This window comes from Pseudopipra pipra, chromosome 11 (assembly GCF_036250125.1).
Source record: "Pseudopipra pipra isolate bDixPip1 chromosome 11, bDixPip1.hap1, whole genome shotgun sequence".
NCBI classification, from domain to species: domain Eukaryota; kingdom Metazoa; phylum Chordata; class Aves; order Passeriformes; family Pipridae; genus Pseudopipra; species Pseudopipra pipra.
The window spans coordinates 6329021-6349406 of NC_087559.1; the positions used below are offsets into that span (position 1 = coordinate 6329021).

At 41.9% G+C, this 20386-nt stretch overlaps 1 protein-coding gene across 2 annotated transcripts in view; it reads right to left on the minus strand.

Moving 5' to 3' along the window:
- SLC25A26 (solute carrier family 25 member 26) overlaps window positions 1-18787 on the minus strand; it is an 84413-nt gene extending 65626 nt beyond the window's left edge. For both annotated transcript variants that reach the window (XM_064667250.1, XM_064667249.1), the window contains exons 1-4: window positions 18607-18787; window positions 15287-15443; window positions 13657-13766; window positions 406-510 (exon numbers count right to left, since the gene is read on the minus strand). In XM_064667250.1, coding sequence (XP_064523320.1) covers window positions 406-510; window positions 13657-13766; window positions 15287-15443; window positions 18607-18639 — 405 coding nt within the window. In that variant the 5' untranslated portion in view covers window positions 18640-18787. The remainder of the gene's footprint in view (window positions 1-405; window positions 511-13656; window positions 13767-15286; window positions 15444-18606) is intronic.
- Window positions 18788-20386: the final 1599 nt, after the last annotated feature.

Sequence of the window (20386 nt, forward strand, 5' to 3'; positions counted from 1 at the left end):
GGACACCCCCTCCAAAGCCTGCTTCAAAAACTGGGGACCATTCAGCAAATTCTACACACAGAGATTCGATGTTCTGCTGTCCCGGACAAGGACTGTTTGCACACATACAAGCAGAGCTTTGGAACCTGGAATGCTAAATCCCCTTTTTTAAAAATTTTTTCTCCCATTTAAATGGAGGCACCCCACACAAAAAGAGTTGTTTGGAGTGTGCATGTAAGTGCACACACAAGGGGGAGGTGGGGGTTTGGTTCCCCCGATCCTGACATGCCAATCGCCTCTAACAAGAATAGATGGGAAAGTGCTGGGAGAGCACAGAACTGGAATAAAGTTGTAGGAATGCTTCTGGACACGTATGGCACCGAGTGGGAAGAATGACACAACTTAGAAATGTTGCTCTGAACTCACCTCATGGTACAAGGTTTGGGAGAGAATCCGGAGGGTGCTCGAGGAAGGAGAAACCTGGGCCCTTTGCTTGACGACCTCAGATGGAACCCGTATGAGACACGCCACCTGCAGAAGAATGAGATAGTCAGAGAGCAACTCCCTTTGCTGTCTCTCTCTTGATACAGTGGACACTCGTTTCATATGAGAAACCTGAACAAGGAAATCAGTTTTGTAATTATAGGAGTTGAACTTAAAAGCTGTTTATAAGCAGCTTATGTATTTGCTCTGAGCGCCATGTACTTTCTGAACACAATATTATACTAACAGGAACATGAAAGGACCCTTGGAATATTTAACTTTCAAACTAGAGCTAGATTTGGGTGGGGAAAATGACCAATGAAACCAAATTTGAAGCCATCCTGTCTTTTAGCAGCTACAGGAATTTCCCCCTCCTACTTTCGCATATCTAAACTGGAGATTTAGGATCTGAAGAACAAACTGCTTTCCTTAGTAGTTCCTTTGTGCCCTCTAGTGACTGATAGCAAGAGACATTCTGGTCAGCTTTAGATGCACACAATATATTCAAGATTTACCCTAAAATGCACACTAGATTTCATTCAAGGTGAAGCACTGGATTGATCCTTTCCTAGACAACAAATTTTCAAGGCAAGAAAGTCCTCTGAAGCTGGATGTAATAACATGGCTGCTGCCATAAAGGTCCAGCTTTTCTGAATAAGCTTTAAAACTTGGCTTTAAAACATTCACCTGCCACTTCAGCTTCAGGTAGGGATTAAACTTATGTGCATATAATTTTAAGGAATGAGGATCCTGAAGTGTGGGAGTTACAAGCCTCTTATCTCTCTGGAAAATGCCTGTTTAGCAGCACTTAAACTTTTAAGCAGAGTTTTTCTTTGGTTGGCTCCAGGGATACTTAAAGCAGTGATGGGACTGGTGGCAAAACACTGGAGACACCACAGGCCAGATTTTTAGCCTTCCTTGATCCCATTCTGTGCTGGACTCAGGAGTACACTATGATTCCTAGACATAAAGGTGATCACAAAGTACTTCAAATTCAGAGCAGCCCATCTGAAGTGGCAAACCAAGCAGCTAAGTGGGAAATCCATGTGTGCCAAAGAAAGTACAGGAATTCACTGGAGATTGCAGAAATACAGCAACTTGAGTGGTCATTTGTGGGCAACACAATACAAGTTTTAAGTTTCATTTTCACAAAGACACCAAGAAAAAGTCTGTTATCCTGTTACATTCCTACAAGTTTACCAGACAACAATATCCAAAAGTCATTACAAACAGATCTAACTCCATGTGCTCTTCAATTCTCAGGGTCAAAAATAACAAGTGACCCCAATCTGTCAAGAAAATAAGAACTGTCAAGTTGTTTGATAGTTCAGCATAAATATTTATAGAACTTCATGCTTCATAACACTCCATGTCCTTATATTAGCTTTTTATTCCTTAAAAATATGGAGGAAGGAGGAAATCTTTAAAAAGGCTCGGATGAAAACAATCTAGTCAATCAAGACCAGACAAAGAGCACAGCGTGGCTTCCTGACATCTGGGGTGCTGCAGTTTTGGCAGCAGAAGGGTGGCTACAAAGTAATGTCTCCATTTCCCCCAGACTACTTGGGGTGCATTTCATTTCAAATTAACTTTGATGTTTCTCCCATTTGAATTTGCGCTTACAAGGGAGTCTGTGGCTGCACAAGAACAAAAACAGTGATTACACTGCGCTGCTCTGAAAGGAAATAAAGGCCCGTGTCACCCGGGCAGTGCTGTCAGATTGGCTCCATAGGGCACTTCTGGTACTCAAAAAGCCACGAGCTGCGACTGCCAAGATCAGACTGAACGGTGACATTTTCGCTGTGCACCTGAACTTCCAACGCGCTGCCTTGTTTGTTCCTACATATGTACCTTCCTTTGTATCAATAACAATCCCAGCAGCCTTTTGATGTGGAGAACAGGTCTCTAAAGGGAAGTATGCAAGATTAAGTTCACAGGTATCTTATTTAAAAAGTAACAGCCTGGACAGATGGGTGCAGAAAAATCTTAACTCTATCACACTCAGATCTCAATCACTCCGGTGCCTTCCTGGTAACGCTGCCAAAGGTAAAAGCACACAACGTGTGTCTCCACAGTTTGCTTTCTTAGATAAATACTTTCAAACAGCACCACTGTGATAACTCTGCACCAAGAGAATTCACACTTCAGTCTTCAGACATCTGAAAGCTATAAGCAAATTGCATAGCCAAGGGTGAAAGACGTAACTGTGCAGCCTCTCCACAGAAACTGCCCATGGAGGCTTTTACCTGCACCCACTACTGAATTAATAGACATGGAACACAGACAATAACGTGACCTCGCACGGTGGGAGCCCATTCAGCTCCCTAATCACCAAGATCTCAGGAAGAAATTGCTTTTTAATCTCTTGGCTGTTCACACAAATGTAGCCTGTTGCTTGCCACAGAAGAGCACAATACAGCCCACCAAACTCAGGCTATTCCTGGTGCATCCTACTGGATTTGGGGATGACCCTGTGACAAATTAGCTCTCTGCAGAACATCTGCAGAGCCAGCCATGGACAGAGTCCAGCAGTGGGCCCTCAGCAGACTTACAGCATCAGACAACAGCACCGTGTTGATAGGGGCCACACTCATTTTCCCAAGCAAGGTCTCGAGCCAGGAATTATTCCCATCTTTTGATGGGAGTAAAAAGACAGAATCAAGATCCTACAGACCAAGTTCAGGGGGAAAATGGGTGCTGCCCGTTAAGCTCCTTCCTTATTTACCAGGTCAGGTAACACAATTTTCCAGCTTTCAGATTCCTTTCTCCCCTGTCAGTGCACATATATACATATCATACCAGCAAGAAGGTGATAACACTGAAAAACTAAAGGCTCGAGAATTTTTAATTTTAAGCTTTAAGAAAACCTAATTTTACAGCTATGAGCAAAGCTATTATTAGTTTACACAGCAGGTATGCAGAAATGACAATATTAGCATTTATTATCTTTCTAGCCTTTTAAGACTGTAACTACTTCTGAGCAAGAGGGTACTGAATTTCAAAATCCTTGTATCAAGTCATTACCAGGTCAGAGGGTGACTCCAGTATTTAGACAAAAACCTAAGTGCATTTTTAATTTACTAACTTGCATTAGTGAATTAGGGATAAAAACTAAAACCAGGACTATTTCATTAACATTTATCTATGTATTGCTAGGACAGTATATGTTTTAATTAAATTAAGGTAATTTTTTACTTCTGTCAGTTCAGGGAAAGGCGTTTTAACTTTTGGATAGTCTCTGCATGCTTCAACGCTGCCATCTCCTGGTCAGATCCATGCTGGAACAAGACTTTCCTGGCTGTTCTCACCAATGTCTCAACTGATGGTGAAGAATGACCAGGATAAGTAAAGTCTCAAAAGTGCCGTGAAGCTTTATATATACCAATTCATACAGTTTGTTTGAATATGTATATTATACATATATATTCCTATATACCTGAAACCTGTCCCCATGTGGCCATAGCTAGCAGAAAATAAGATCAGCACCAAATAGCATCAGGAACCTGCCCAAAGCCTTTTCCATGGGCTCACCTAAGTTTACTGGAAATACCTGATATTAAAGCTGTAATTTCTGCACAGGGGCAAATCCCACTCAAAGTTAAAGCAGCTGTTCAGAATCAGGCAGACTCATCTAATTCATCGGCACAGGGATACTGAGCATTTTTCTCCAGACAATAACACAAGATACATGTTAAAAAAGAACAAAGAGGGACAGGAAGGTTCAGTGCAAGTAGGTGATCCAGGCCCTCGTGATTCAATAGCCAGGAACTGCAAAAGCTGCAAGATATCCACAACTCGCTGCTCATTCAGGGAAACCAGCAGCAAACACAGCCTTCCATGAAAATGGCTGAAGAAAACTCCCAACCAAAAAGACATTTTTTATTTTACTTTTTGTTAATGATTTTTTGGTTAACATGACAAAAAATCTGAAGTAGCTGGTTGGACTAGAAAGAGCCTACAGCATTGCCACTGCAAATTCAGGAACAAGCACTTAAGTGCAAACCACCCTGACACCACTTCCAGCTCACTAGCAGGTCCCTGCTCCACTATCCAACATGTTCTGTTCTTTAGCAAAGCCAAACATAGACAATGCCAAAATTTTTAGAAAAGAACACAACCCCTCCTGGTCCTCAGTGCTGCATTATCATCCAAATATTAACATTTCTCATTTAGATTAACAGCCCTCTGCTTCCACCCTTTGTGCTCCAGGCAAATAATTTTCTCCATGACTGGATTTGTAGGGTTTGGTAGGGAATCAAAGTTAACATGTCTGTTTGTTTTTAGGCACCTACACTACAGCTTGACCACTAACCTTGCAGGAACAATCTGTGCATGAGGTGTATCCAGAAACATTTGGATGAGGAGAGAGCAGGTGCTATAGTTGCCATTAAGGGCTTATGCTGGGTATTTAAACTGGGTTGATGCACGGCAGGTTTTCTCAGAACCAGGGACACAGCTGGTACAAAACCATTAGCAGCTTTGTAGCTCTAAGGAGAGCAGCTTGAGAAAGCATTTATTTCCTGCTGCAGCCTGGCTGCACCTTGCACAGCTGATGATCTGACTCACACTCTTAAAAGCTCCCACAACCATACAGTCTGAGCACTTGTCTTTAGTAAGAGACAGATATTGCCCATGCTCTCAGGAAAGGCTGCTGAAGCCCATTTTGTTAATGTACTCCTTCCTGACTAACAAGCTGAGCCTTTCTCTGTACTAACCTGAGCTTGGGTGAGGATCAAGACCAAATTTTTTCCATTTAGTAATTAGCCAGCTATTCTGCTACGTGGCAGGAGAAGAGTAGTTTGGGGACAAAGAACTGCTCTGGAATTTGTTAGTGGCTGGTGATTTAGGAACCTGCACTCAGTGACTCTGAGCAAATGTCTGGCTTGCACAGCTAAGCCTACTTGAAAATCTGGTACAGAAACACGCAGTGAGCTCCAGAAAACTGGTTTTTGTTGCACCTTTAAACCCTTTAGAACCCTTTCTGAAGGATTTTAGTATTTAAATTTCTCAAGCAGGAGGTTAATTTTAATTACGTTATCTGTCTGAGTAGGCTGAGAAGCTTTAATTGATGTTCACCATATAAATATAATTTAATACTTAACACAGAACTAAAAGAACATACCTGGGGACAGTTACTCTTAAATGTCATTTGCATAAATTTATTTTTAATCAAATAAGAATCTAATTTATGACACTAAAAAACTTTGTATCCAGAGAGCAGAGACTTAAAGCTAAACCTCACAATACCTGTGGCAAGATAATCACTAACCCATTAGGGAGAAAAAGCTGCTGCACAAAAATCACAACAAAGAGGCTATGACTTATCAAAAGACATATGTTTAGGCTGCAGTCAATCTGCTAACAAATCCTAATCTCTCACCCCATTCTTGAAGGTCAGAAGAAGTGCTCGCTGCAACATGATGTAAAATAAGCACGAAAGATGGAGCAACTCTAAAACCCCATTCAAGAGAAGCAGCAGTAAAGTTGGTTTTGTGGGGTTTTTTAAGTGTACTCTGCATTAGCCCTCACTGTACTCCTGCAGACAAAAGCTACCTTGGGGTTCAAGTGTGTTTTGTTGCGGGTTTTCTGTTTGGCTGTTCCTCAATTTCTATGTCAGATGTTCCCTTCTAAGTAGGAAGTTACTATTTTTAATCTGAAACATGAAAAGTGTCCTTTTCCCTTTCTCAGGTAACTGAATTATTAAATTAATAGGTGAGTTTAAAATTAAGACATCTGAAGTTGCACTGATTTCCTCTGGATCCTGAGAAAGTACGGGATATTTGAACCTCTTGGTCGAGTTAGAGGCTCTCAACAAACCTTGAATTCAGCACTGACACTTCTCATGCCTCCTTGGTTCTTCAGATCTCTCTGGGATTTCCCCTCTCCAACAGAAGAGAAAATTGAATGCAATATTATGGGATTAGCAAAGTACCCTCCAAATAACTGCTTCTAAACTGTGGTCACAGCTCTCATATTGGAAATGTTTGCTAGCAGGGAACATGAGATGCCTCTGTACATGGAAGATGAACTTCCTCCCCCTTTCCACCACCAGGAAAATTAACAGAAGAGCAGAGAAACAGGAGATACCCATTTATCATTTGGTTTCATATTTTCTTTGAACAGAGCACCTGAACTGCTGCAGTCACAGACCCACGACAGCTCAAACCTTCATCTAAATAATTGCTGCCCCTTTGACCAAGGCAGAACGAAAATACAAGTAATTTGCTGTGGGTCACAACTCAAGTTGTGAACAAGTCCCTCCACACGTGCTTGTCAGCAGGCTGTGCTACCTGCTGGAGAACGACTGAAGTGGAGAATTGAAGCGTTAACACCTATTTTAATGAGGAAATTGCCTCCAGGGATGACGGAAACTGCCCAATACATGCACTGGCCACTGTCAGTTGCTGCTTTAAATGCCAACCCCAGGGAAAAAGTGTTCATCTTTAGCATTAAAACTCAGAATATGCTGATCTTATTTTCCCCTCCCACTCTCATGCAGAGCACAGAAGTGCCTTTCCAGCACAGTTAAATTCAGTCCTGTGTAAAGCTGCTGGGGTCGTGAACAGGTGACTCCACTCCTAATTTAAACCCCATGGAGAGAACAAGCTTTGACTAATGGGCTCTGGATGGGAAAGCTTGGACAATGCCAAGCTCTTTGTCCTATCTTTGCCTCTGACTGACACAATAAGGCCTTCATTAATTTAACTGCAGCTCCCCTGTATGCTGGCAGGAAACATTTCTTCAAAGAGCAACCTCACCCAGCAAGATCCCTCAGATCTCAGCACCTCCCAGAGCTTAAAAACATGCTATTTCAGAGAGGAGACCATTCACAGGGACCAAATGTCACAAGCATTTAGAAAACTGGAGTTTCTGCACAAATGTTTTCAACTTCCTCCAAGTTCCCACCTTAGACAATTTTACCTGGAATCCCCAGAGCTGTTTTTGCAGAGCATTATTTCATCCTGTCATTGTCAAACCTAAGTCAGCTCCATTTTATTACTTTCCAGAGCTCCCTTCTTCCTGCTTCAGAGCATCATCTGCACCACCACCCACTTCTTCCTTCACAATGGCCTTCTTGGATGAGCCTTTTCACCCCAGCTGCCTGAAGTCCTCAGCTGGCTCCTCGTCCATCACTTCAGGAGCCCTCTCAGGGCTACTGGGCTCTCGGGTTTCCCTTCCCACACATGGCTCTTCAATTGCCCAGCTACATTCCCTACAAATCTTGCTGTGGGGGTTCCCTGCCTACCTCTCCTTTAGCCACATCAGATACACCTTTGTACTCAGTGGAAATTTGTGCTGAGTTCTCTTCACCCCAAGGAGAAACTCTTATTCCAGTCACATCAGTTAACGGGCAAAGAACAGGGAAAGTTTGTGAAGCTGACAAGGCTGACATTAAACACTTTGCAGAAGTACTTGTCACTGCAGATATTTTGAAAGTTTGTGTGCTTTGCATAACTCAGTTGCTTCTTTCAAAGCTTAATCAGTGTAGTTTTGTTTCCTTTTTAAAACTAAACCTAAAACTTACCAAAAGTGGCCTGCTGTTACACACACCTCTTGTACTCCAGCACAAACTAAGTGTCCCATGGATTTTGAAGTTCCTTAGTAGCCATATGTAGTTGGTTTAAACCCAAGTGGCAAAAATCAGATGAATAACTTTAAAAAAATCTTCCTTAACCTGGTTGATGCTTGAATCATAAATTACTACCACATTTAAAGACAGAAAGCCTTAAAACCAAAGAAAAGTAGACCCTTAATTCAATATACAGAACCATCTGCATGATCCAATCTATTCCAGCAACTCTTTCACCTTGAGAGTCTGTTAAACTTATTTTAAAAGGCTTAAGAAACTAATCAAATCCACCAGCCAAACTGTTCTTTCAGCAAAAGTAGCATGGTGCATCCCATCCAGCATAAAACTGTTTCCAAGGAGCCAAGTGGGGTCAGGCTGTGTTACAGGAGGACAGACGTTAATGAGATTCCAGGCAAGAGAACACAGGCAATATTTTCTGAAAACACATTAAGTCTCTTGTTGAAAGATGACTAGTGTTTTACAATTTGCTCAGTCTCTTGGGGCTACATTGGCCCAGAACACGGAAATTTCAACTACATTGTATTTTATCAAGTATTTTCCTCTAATTGATCCCTTACTCTTTCCTTCAGCCTTTTCACTTAAAGAATTATGGGCTTGTCTACATATGGAGCTATTCATAGTTATTCCTGACAAACCCTGATAGAACATTAGTTTAAGGTAAGTTTATTCCAAAGTATCTCAGACTTTTCCAAAGCTGACTCTGGTAGAACAAGTCAGGAAATCCATCAAGAAATACTTTCATATTATTTATTTCTCACTTATACTCCTTAATCCAAATTAGCTTTCCTCTACAGACACTTTGAGCTACGAACATTTCTAAATCAACTGAGTATCAGCCCTAGGATTAAAAGAAAAGACATGACAACCATCAAGCTTTACTGCAAAGTAGCATGACCTCTGAGCCCTGGACTGAGCAGATGACACAAAGCAGTGCTGGAAGAGCAGCTGATGAGGAAGAGGCAATATATGCAGTTAGCATGGAGCATACAAGAGAAGATCAGCGTGGGTGGCTGGTTAGGTGTTTGACAGTTCTTAATTTGCTGTTTCAGCCTTTAATTGTATGATGAATTTATTGGCAGCATTTGTGGATTCACTCCTGCATTCATCTTTATTTACAACCAATTCCCAGACGCAGCTCTAATTTGAGTTTCCGTCCGCTCCAGCTCTGCTCCTTCCCCAGTAGCTCTTAATGGCAGTAGTCTCACCTTCCCAACCATCTCCCAACCACTGCTTCTGAAAAAGGATTTGGCAAAAATCCTACAGCATCTGTATTGCAGACCTGACCTCACATAGATTAATTTATGAGTATTTCAAACCCCACCACGATTAATCCAAAAGACCACCAACATTGCTCACTCCCCTCCACTGCACATCTTGCCAGGGTCAGCATATTCCCCTTCCCAAAGCCTGGATGCAGCCAGATATGCACAGCACAAAAGGCACAGTCACAGCTAAAATTACAGGTATTGATCAATGAAAATAGAAAAAAAAGTTCAAGTACTGTGGAAGAAGTCCCATCAAACATTGGCTCCTGTCAGACTTTGGATACTACTTTGAATACCGTGGTCTGCCAGCCCACACTACATGGGATGAGAGGAGACAGGACACAAAGCAGAAAATGCAGCTTTTTGGTTTTAAACAGTTCAGTTCATTTATTAGTTCAGTTCCTAGAAAAGACATATTTAAAAATTCAAAGCCATTAGCCCAAATTCTAGACACTCTTAAGTACTAAATCACTTTGCTGAACTAAAAGCAGTTCTGCCTAGAGTGTCCAACTTGCCTGTTGAACTGAAAAGCCACATCTTCCAACATGCAAGTTTTGGAGTTTCAAATACCTAAAATCTTAACTTCATGTCTGTTGTGAGAGGCTGTTTTATCTCTTTTAGATTGGGCTCCTGCAAGCTGATCATCTAGAGCTTACTGCGCTGTAAAGCCTGACCAATTATCCTGCTGGAGATCCTCTCATTCCATTACTCTGTGGATTTGTCTGACTCATGCTTCTGCCTTTTCCTCAGAACAGGCATTAATAGCAACTTTATTCTCTGACCCGGACAGTTACACTCATGGAATTCATACCAATAAACTTTCAGAGATTCCTATTCTTCTATTAAGCTGAAACCAGTTAACTGTTTCAAACAATACTGCCAGGGCAGAGGGAAGAAGGGGCTGACTCACAGACACAGACAACACTGTGTTGTCTACCATGTTTAAAATGCCTCTTTTTATCCAGGAAAGAAAGCCAAAAAACACAAGCATAAAATAAAGTAAAACATAGACTTTCCTCCTTTATTTGAATTTAAAGCACACTCAAAATGTCTTTCTACAGAATCCTGATTTGTAAACTGTAAACTTGATTGCATTTGAACTTGCTTCTTTTAAAGAAACAAGTTAAGACTAGTAGAGAAAGCTAACTGAATCCCCCAGAAAGATAACTTCTGCATTTAGAAGTTTTCCTATTTGACACATCCCAACAGCAGATAAAAAAATTCTCAAGTTATTAATACAGAGGGTCAGATGCTAATCACAGATGAACCACACACTTTGCTCTTATCACAGAAGTACCTCAAGTGGCAACACACTGGAAAACACAAGTGAGGTTGGAATTTCACCTTAAAATACCTGTCCTCACCTTGCCCTGTGGAGACACATGATCCCCTCTGCCCATTGAAGTGATGAACTTTTAGACATTTCAAGTCTCCAGCATTCAACTCTCCCTAAAGTACTCTGGAAACTCATACAAGGACAAAAGCAGCTCAGTTACTTCAGCTGGTAATCTACTTCCAGAGCATGGTCATTACAACTACCTGCCAAAAGAACAGGACATCTTCCTCCCATCCTAGTCCTCAGTCCTCCCACACACTTCCTCTCTGAAAGTCAAGGTAACTTGCTGTCTTACAGAGCAGGGGGAAAAAAAAAAGAAAGACAGCGTCATCAAAAATAGCCAATCAAGAAAAAAAGGTCAGAAAGATAAGAGTGAACCCAATATTTACAAGCAACAGCCCAAAACTTTCACTGAATATCTTGCAAAGCTCAGATGGTAACCATAACAATATCTAAATATTAGATGGAAAAGGCTGTTGTCAGCTCCCTTCTCCACAACGTGAGCCAAACGACTTTATTCTCACCTCCATGGAAAAGCCAGTGGGATGCAAAATTATCTGTGCTGAATCCAAATTAGCTGTGCTGAATCCGACCACTTTGGCACTCCCGAAGGAAACCTCACGGGTCAAACTGGGACAACCTTAAACTTGTCCCACAAAACCATGTTTGCAGGAGGTTGGTGTGAGAGGCTCAGAGCAGGACATCAATTTATCAAAGTTTCTTGTAATTAATACATACACTGTCATATTAAACTGACATAAAAAACTGTACAAATCAATCTGGAGCTGTACAGTTAACTTTGGTTCTGCAAGACCCACCTGGTTACTACTTAAAATGGGCACTAGGAGGTTAAAAATACTGTTTCTTCTCAGAGTTACTAATACCACCTCGGAATATTAAAAGTAAAATTTTAGAACATCTGGTTTTCCTTTCCACTCCCTATGATATCATGTTTTCCAAGCACATTTGGCAGCTCAGTGTAAAGATACAGGCAGACTAAACATACAGGGCAAAGTCGAGTCAGGATGAAAAATTCCAATGTCCTGGATGCAGTAAGTGTGTTTCCTATCTCCAAATTTCAGTTACACAAGTGGTATAATAAGGGGTTTTTCCCCCTTGGTAACTCATGTATTCTTCAACCTACTTCTTCCTTGATGAGATGGTATACCATGTATGTGTCCTCTAGAATTTTGGCTGTGTCTTTGTAAGTAATTTTTCGTGTATTATGGGATATTTGGAGTCCCTTTATGGCGAGATTCAGTTATAGGAAAAACTAATTATGTTTAACAGGGTCAGCTTTTGTATGCACTTTTCTTTATCTCACTCTGGGAGATGAGACTAGCTTTCTATATTTCTCCTGCCTAAAAGGAAAAAAAAAAAAAAAAACAAAACACTGCTACAACCTCTGCCTTCTCACTGCTTGGAACTGGAAAAATGAACCAAAGCCATCCCAGGAGACTTTCTTTCCCATGAATTTCCACAGACTGCAAACAAGACAGAAGAAGGGTTGTTATAACAACTAAGATTTCCCATTTGACTGATTTCTCACATATATTTTATCATATCTTGATGCAAACTTTGTCTCTCTTCCTCTTTACCTATTCTATTATTTTTAGTGGGTCGCATTCAAAACATAGATTGGTCAGCACAAACACACATTTAAGCTTTGCACATACTCATATTTTATTTGTGCACAAGAAGCTATCTGACTCATTTATGCCCACCAGCAAACCTAGAAATCCAACGTCACTCTTTTTGCTCTAAATCTTAATTTCTCTGTTTCGTAAAAAAACAGTGTGGAAATGCAAAGACATGCCTTAGGAATCTAACATGACAGAGTGTGTGCTTTATTATTTCACATTTAAAAGCAATTTATATTTTAATAACGATTAGAGTATACAATCCAAGAAAAGTACATATTATCAAAAAGAACTACTGACAAAATAATAGTCCCAGTGGTTATGCCCTGAATAAAACTTAATGACTAATCAATAAAACTATAACTTTCACCCTGGTGCAATTTGGACTAGTTTATATATTTCTATTGATCAACTAAGACTAAATGTGAGAAGGTCTTGCTTTGTGCTATTTTTTTACAGGTGTGTTGTAGCAAACCTCCAAATCCCTGTCTCAGGTATTCTACAGCTTAGTTCTCCTCTCACACCCATCAGTCCAAGAGGAGAAGAAAAAGCTAGCAAAAGCAGAAAAATGAGCTGAAAAATGGCTGTTACAATATTGCAGTTTCCACACCATTAAGTGACATTGCCATTTCAATGACTACCAATATACATTTCTCTGGCCTTCGAGTAGCAAGAGCCAAGCACATGAGGCAGCCCTGAGCAACTCATTTAACTGTGCTGCACCACCTCTGTCAGCCCCAAAATGAAAGCAGTAAGTGCCTGAGTTCTAAGGGTCACAGACTACAGACCACTTTGGAAAAAACAGGGCAACAGGTCCTGCTGGAAGGAGTCATTTGTAGCCAACTGGTTTTTGGCTACTGCTAATTAAATTACCCAGTTACAGCTTTCTCACAGAAGCCTCACAGGCAGAGGGAATATACTATAAATAACCTACTTGACAAAGAAGAGTGTTCTGGAGACCATGTGAAAAGTTGTCACTAAAATATACAGATGTTCATCCCAAGGGAAGAAGCTTCATTAGATTATCCACTATATTTTCCACTGACACAGGGTTCATCGGGAAAGCTTACACACTGTTTGGTACATGAAGTCACACAGCTCTATCCTGTAAAGGTTTATGTATGTTTTCGAACAATCCACACTTTCACCCTCTACTGACTTAGGAAGATGAGCCAATAGACCCACTAAGAATTGTTATTAAGTCATTTACTCACTTTGAAACAATCCTTACAAGTGCCAATGTGTAAGAACTGTCACAAGTATGGTCAACACTCAAAAAGATATGATGCCAAACCCAAGTTTTCATAATTGAATGGTTTCCTCTCCTCTCATGGACACACAATATATGAACTTCCTTCTTACCACTTCCCCAAGTGAGGCAGCCACCATGTGTGTTGCTGGAGACAGGTAAGATGAAGAGCCATGGGGCAGCACGGATTTCACATTCTCATACGTGATAAAAAATGCAGCAGCTGAAATTCAAGAATACATGCAATCATTTCACTGTTCCTCCATCACAGAACTAGCACAAAAAGCATTTAGAGGTGGATTTTGACACCTATTACTGTGCAATTGTAGTTAAAACCAGGATGTTTTTACACCATAACAGTACAACAGTATGAACAAAATCTGAGGGATAATTCCTTCAGAGGTTTATGCTCCTGGCTATCCTGGCAAATATCCCATTAATATCAAAGGTGTCAGACTTTAGGCAACATTTCATACAGAGACAAGATGTGTTAATTAGTCATGAATGTCCAGCACAATTTGAAAAAATGGTATCTTCCATATTCACAGATAGAGAGAAGATCTTTGGGTGCAATTGAATGGATGGCCTTTTTCTGGGCGTGAACAAAAAACAAGTGATTAATTGAAAAGAAAAACAAACGAACCCAAAATTCATCAAGGTGCTTGATACAATTCTGCCCTCCTTCATGTACAAAACTATTTCAGTAGCAGTTCATTAATAACTTCTCCCCTGCTATCGTCAGTTTAATATTTTGCAATTTAGTGCCATTTTTTTTCCCAAGCTTGTCAAAGACTTGCAAAGGTTTTCTGCAGTGAACAAAAATCATACAAAACTAAGCTGAGCACAGCAACATGAGCTGTGTTTATTCACTGCAACAGTCAACTACAAAGGCACTTACACCTTAAGGGTTATTCCTTCTCCTAAAGATAATTTCAGTTCTCAGTTATACGTTGGAAAGACAAAACCACAGTTCAGATTTTGGAGATGTAAAGCCTGGAAAAAATGACATGTCTTGCGGGGGAAAAGATTTTAATTGTACAGAAGGGCCATGTGAATTGCCTTCTGCTAATCAAAAGATGCTTATCACCTCAAAAGGAGATAACAGAGCAGCCAAGATAAAGAACTGATTTTTTTTATATCACCTTATGAAGGACATCAAACATCTGAAGGTGTCAGTGGATTTGTCAGCAAAGTTCTCCTGACATTTATGTCTGACAGCATAGCTTGCTGTTTTTATATCCCTCCCTACAAAGACAAAATGGACAAAGGCATCAGGAATTTCAGATGCCTTTTCTCTGCAGGAACTACAAGTGTTTACTTTTTAAAAAGATCAGTTTCAAAAGTATTTCGAAAATATATTGTTGCTCAAGCACTCTGGACTTTGATTCATTTCCAGTGCTGTGGCAGAGTGGGTCATGACTAAAGTGTCCAGGGCAAGGAAGACTGAAGCCCTCTTTGGCACCTAGAAATGCTTTAGGGCGCCCCTATAAGTAAGGCTTATATCCAGGTACCCTTTCGAGGAATTAGGGTTGCTTTTCAGAGTGAACATGCAGCAGCCTTCACTCCAGGCTTGCTCAGAGTTTGCTCAATACTGTACAATTCTAGAATCTGCTCTTCACAGCTGGACATGGACTCACAGAATCCAAACAGGCACCTGCAGGAGAGGAAGCCACGGACACGAATGTCCTATACAACGTAAACTCCCACTGAAATAAGACAAAGCATAACCCAAAGACAATTTACCATTTGGAAAGGATCCTATCGCAGTGGAAGGAACACCAGCATAGATGCCACGAAAACCACCAGCCTTCCTAAATCCTTGAGGACTCTGCAGTCTTGTTTTTACAGTATCCAGGGGGAAAAGGATCAAGTCAACACAGACACCAGCAACTCCACCAGCCTTCAAGAGAAAACCATGGAATAAAGCACATTAATACCTTCAGGGGTGAAGCTGTGCTGCTTATGTGAGAAACTGAGACAGGACTAACCCAAAGCACTACTGACTGTGGCCTTCCTGAGGTCAGTTTATAAACTGATGATCTTACACAGACCTCAGTAGCTTCTATAGCTATAACAGGGAAGCTTGAACAGAAGAAAGTAAAAGATATTACAACTTTTAAACCACTTTTGAGGTATTTTCAAAACAATCTCAATGTTTTGCATAGTGCAAGCAAAGCAATGCAACACTTCCCCACTATACAGAAAAGCAAGACAGTGGATGTCACTTATCAACATAGCACTGAGGGACCAACACCTCCAGGAGTTGTGTTATAAGATCAGAGAAAGACTGAAGCAATTCTACTCCCCCGGTAAGCATCTCTAGAAAGCATATTCACATTTTTCCAGCAAACTTCTTCATTTAAAGTGTTCCTCCCACCCCATTTCCTTTGTTGAACAAAGCCTAAAGTACAGCTGCTTTATTTTCTTTTGCTGATAAAAGCCTATTAAAAAAAAATCATACAATCACAGAATGGTTTGGATTGGGAAGAACCGAAAAGATCCAAACCCCTTGTCCACTAGACCAGGTTTCTCCAAGCCCCATCCAACCTGGCCTGGAACAGTTCCAGGGATGAGACATCCACAGCTTCTCTGGGTAACCTATGCCAGGGTCTCACCACCCTCACAGGGAAGAATTTTTCCTTAATATCTAATCCAAAACATACTCTCTGTCAGTTTGAAGCCATTTCCCCTTGTCCTGTCACTACATGCCCTTGTAAAAAGTCACTCTCCATGTTTCTTGTAGGCTCCCTTCAGGTACTGGAAATCATATTCAATAAAGATGTTTTCAAAGTCATAAGGAAAAGGGGAAGGTTTTTAACCAAAGCAATTAATAAAACAAAACCCTAAAAAAATTGGTTCAACTAGAGCTCAATCTTCTTCCATTGTCTGTGTTTCTAGATGACTGTGTTTTTTTTTAAGTTACCCCATGGCATGGCTGATTGCAGAAAATAATTACTTGGCAAAAACAGGGAGACAAGACTGAAATAAACAGAAAATCTAATTAAAAAAAATAAATCAATAGTTAGCATTAATCCATTATGAGACATTATTTGGATGCAATGCTAGAACACAAAAGACAGTTTGAAGTCTACTTCATATAGAATAGTACACGAGAAACAGCTGCACAGATTTTTAACTCTGCCTGAAAACAAATCACATGTGTGTTACTCTGGTAATTTTTTTCAGGGCAACAGAGGATTCAGAGAGGTGCTCACTATCTACTACTAAAGGTTTAATCAATAAGTTAATTACTCTTTTAATCTAGTTGGCTATTTTGCATGCATTGATTTTTCTTCACTCCTTCTCATCAAAATCCTTATCTGCTCAAAATAACATTGATCAGATTTAATCAGATTTAATCTAGCCATCTGTTACAGCATGAATCAAAAGTTACTAATTGCTTCTTTAAGTTCTCAAAGTTCTGTATCTTAAATGTCATTTAAATTCATGAAGCAGCCAACAGAGCACCTGCCATCAGGCGACAAGTATCTGTGTGCTTACTCATCTGCAGAGAACAGGGATGATTTTGGGATAATAAAACACCTAAAACACACCTTCTCCCTCATCTGTCAGTAACAGTGGTGTTATCAGAAGTCAAAGAGGTGAAGAGCCTTTACCAGGAGCTGGACATACAGGTTAAACTTATTTAAGAGGAGACTGAGGGCTCATTGTGATCTGCAGCTTCCTCACGAGGGGAAGAGAAGGGGCAGGCACTGACCTCTGCTCTGTGAACAGGACCCAAGGAATGGTCTGAAGCTGTGTCAGGGGAGGTTTAGTTTAGATATTAGGAAAAGGTTCTTCCCTCAGAGGGTGGTCGGGCACTGGAACAGGCTCCCCAGGGCAGTGGTCACAGCACCAACCCTGACAGAGCTCCAGGAGTGTTTGGACAACACTCTCAGGCACATGGTGGGATTCTTGGGGCTGTTCTGTACCGGGGCAGAAGCTGGACTTCAATGATACTTGTGAGTCCCTTCAAACTCAGGATATTCTATGATATTATAAACTCCATCACAACAGTTAAACAAAACCAGGACCCAATTCCAAGGCACTGAACTGTGACCAAACAACCTTCCCCTGGAGTGTTTGGGGCAGGGAGCTGAACTCTCCCCCAGCTGTCCCCACGCTAGCCCAGGGCACCACATCCCTGACTCCCACACAGAACCCAGAGCTAGCCCTGGAAGTTTCCAAGGATGTCCTCAGCCATGGCAACTGGGAGTCTCACCCCCTTGCTTAAAAGCAGCTTTTAGGGTGGGAAATGCATCACTAAGTCAGGCTCTCCCTGTGTCCCCAGGGTGACTACTGAAGCCTTGGGGGGATGAACCACAGCCATCCCTCAGCTCAGCACATCACCTTGGCAACAGGCAGGGCTGCTGCAAAATGTGGAACATTTTGTAAAAATTTCCTTAAGAAAGGATGTCCTTTGATGTTTGATCTTTGTCTACTTTCAAACCTAATTAACAAGAAATGAGATTCAATTCATGTAACAGAGAGCAGCCAACAAGCTCTAAATGATGTCCAGGTGTTGGAAAGACATATTACTTGTTGGTGAAATTGCCTTGTTAAGGTTTAGGGCCCTACACCTTTCAAAGATCTCAGACATGGGGGGAGGTTACCAAATCTTGGGAACAAGGTTGTTCCACTGATAGTGGACATAGAATTTACAGGCCACAGGGACACTTGGCAGAGCCCCATAGATTAGAAGGAAAGAAAGGAGGAGTTAGCAACTGTGCTGAATAAGCTCCATCTGGGTAAAAGGTAATTTACAACAACCGACCCAAAAGAAGAGAAAGACTGAGCATATGGACTAATTACCACAAGAACTAGAGAATAATTAACCAACAGAAGACGGAATACTAATAACAAAACTACACAACTTGTAGCAATGAACATCAATGGGTTTGCTTGCTAAAATGCATAAATAGTGAAAAGCTTTGACAGTCGCGGTGCTGGCTTTGTGGATTTCCCGCCGCAGAACTGTAAATAAACCAAATAACTCCACTCTGTGTGTGAATGGACCTCTTCCACATTCGACGAAAGAACTTATTTTGGGCGCTCTCACTCACCGCCAAGGCCGCCCAGGACTCCCGTGGCTCCATGTAGGGGTGACGTTCGGCGGTGGCGGCCCAGCCCGGCTCCCTTGGCCCCGGCACGAGATCAGCGGGAGCAGCCCCGGCGCTGCCACCGCGCCCCGTGCGCGCCCATGGGCGCAGCCATGTTACCGCTCCCGGCCCGCGGTCACGTGAGCGCGGCTCCCACCGCGCCTGCGCGCGGGCTCTGCGCATGCGCACCGCAGGCAGCGACGCCGCTACCCTTGGCCGTGCCCTCAATTAGCGCCGGGCGGTAATTAGTTATCGCTCGGTGGCGGTGTGCTCTGCGCTACCACTCCAGCCGCTCCAGAAACGGGGGGAAGTGGTTCTTCCCGCTGCCTCTGAGGCGCTGGTGAGTGCGCCAGAGGTGCCCGCGGCCCCTTCGTGGGGTCTGTTTGGAAAGCAAACCTGTTGTATCCACTGCGGAAAAAAAATATACTCTAAGGTAGAAACATTCCCAAAATCGCTTGGGGTTTTTCCTTGGTTGATGTCTTCACGCCGAATTTTCTCGCCTTTTGTAAATGTAGCTGGTGATGTCAGATAACTTTAATAAAAGTCGCTTAATAAAGAAAAGAACTTTTGTGCTTCAAGCATTGCACGAGATTACATCAACTAAATAAAGATCACATCAACCAAAAAAATATGCGTTAGGTGGGCGGAGAATGTATTAGATAGGAGGGTGCATGTAATTTCTGCTGTATAAAAGATGTAATTTTTTTTATTTGATTTGTGGAAACCTCCACCTTGCACCACGTGCTGAATAAACAACGTCTCCTTTCTAAACCAGACTCTGTTCAGGGAGCTCCTAAAATTTGCCACAATGTCTGCAGCACAGAGCCCCCGTGCAATGGTGCTGCTGGCACATCCAGCACACTCTTTCCATGGGATGCACCCCCTGAACAGGGATCAGAGCCATGCACAGGGAAATGAATAAACCCTCCCATCCAGGGTCATCTGTCCTGCCTCTTCCCAGGAGGTGTACTGGCTCTCCTGGAAGGGAAAATGCCATTTTTCACTCCCGTTCGAAGCGCTTTTACATTTTGTATTTGTACCTCGCTGAGGCCTCTCCCCCTCTCCACGAAGGGCATCCGAATAATCAGCGGTTCCAAAAGTTGCAAGGAGGATTTTGGCACGGAGCCCTCACGTAATCCACACCCAGCAGGAAACCACACTTGAAATTATGGGAAATGTGATTGTAGAGGAGGGAGAAAGGGCGAATGTTGGAGAGCACTGTGGCGCAGGCAGAACCAGAAGGACTTCAATTCCAAGATTTCCTTGGCTGCAAGCACATCACTTGGGATGACTTTTGGACACAGCAGTCAGGAATGTGATGATGCCTCACACTCCTGGCTTCAGGCAGCTCAGCTCATCCTCATCAGGCTTCTCAGGGTGTTTGTAGGTGGGAAGCGCTGTGCTGGCCTGGGCTGTAACATCTGCCCACAGCAACACTGTGATTGGCATGAAAGTGCCATTGCCAACTCCAGCAAATTTATTACAGCTCCTCTACAACCCTGTGTTTTTTTTCCTGAGCTGCCTCAGTCCCCAGAGACAGGTGGTGTCAGAGCAGCCTTCATTTCATTTAGTCTTCATTTTCATTTTGAGTGAAAAGCTCAAAGCTCTGCAGGCAAAAATAGAAAAAACCTTAATGTCGTATTTCTCAACTTCCTTTGATTTTTGAGGCAGCTCCTTGGTTTTCTGGTCCTAACTTATAATTTTTATGATAATTTGGTGAATTAACAATATTTTGTTTTAGTTT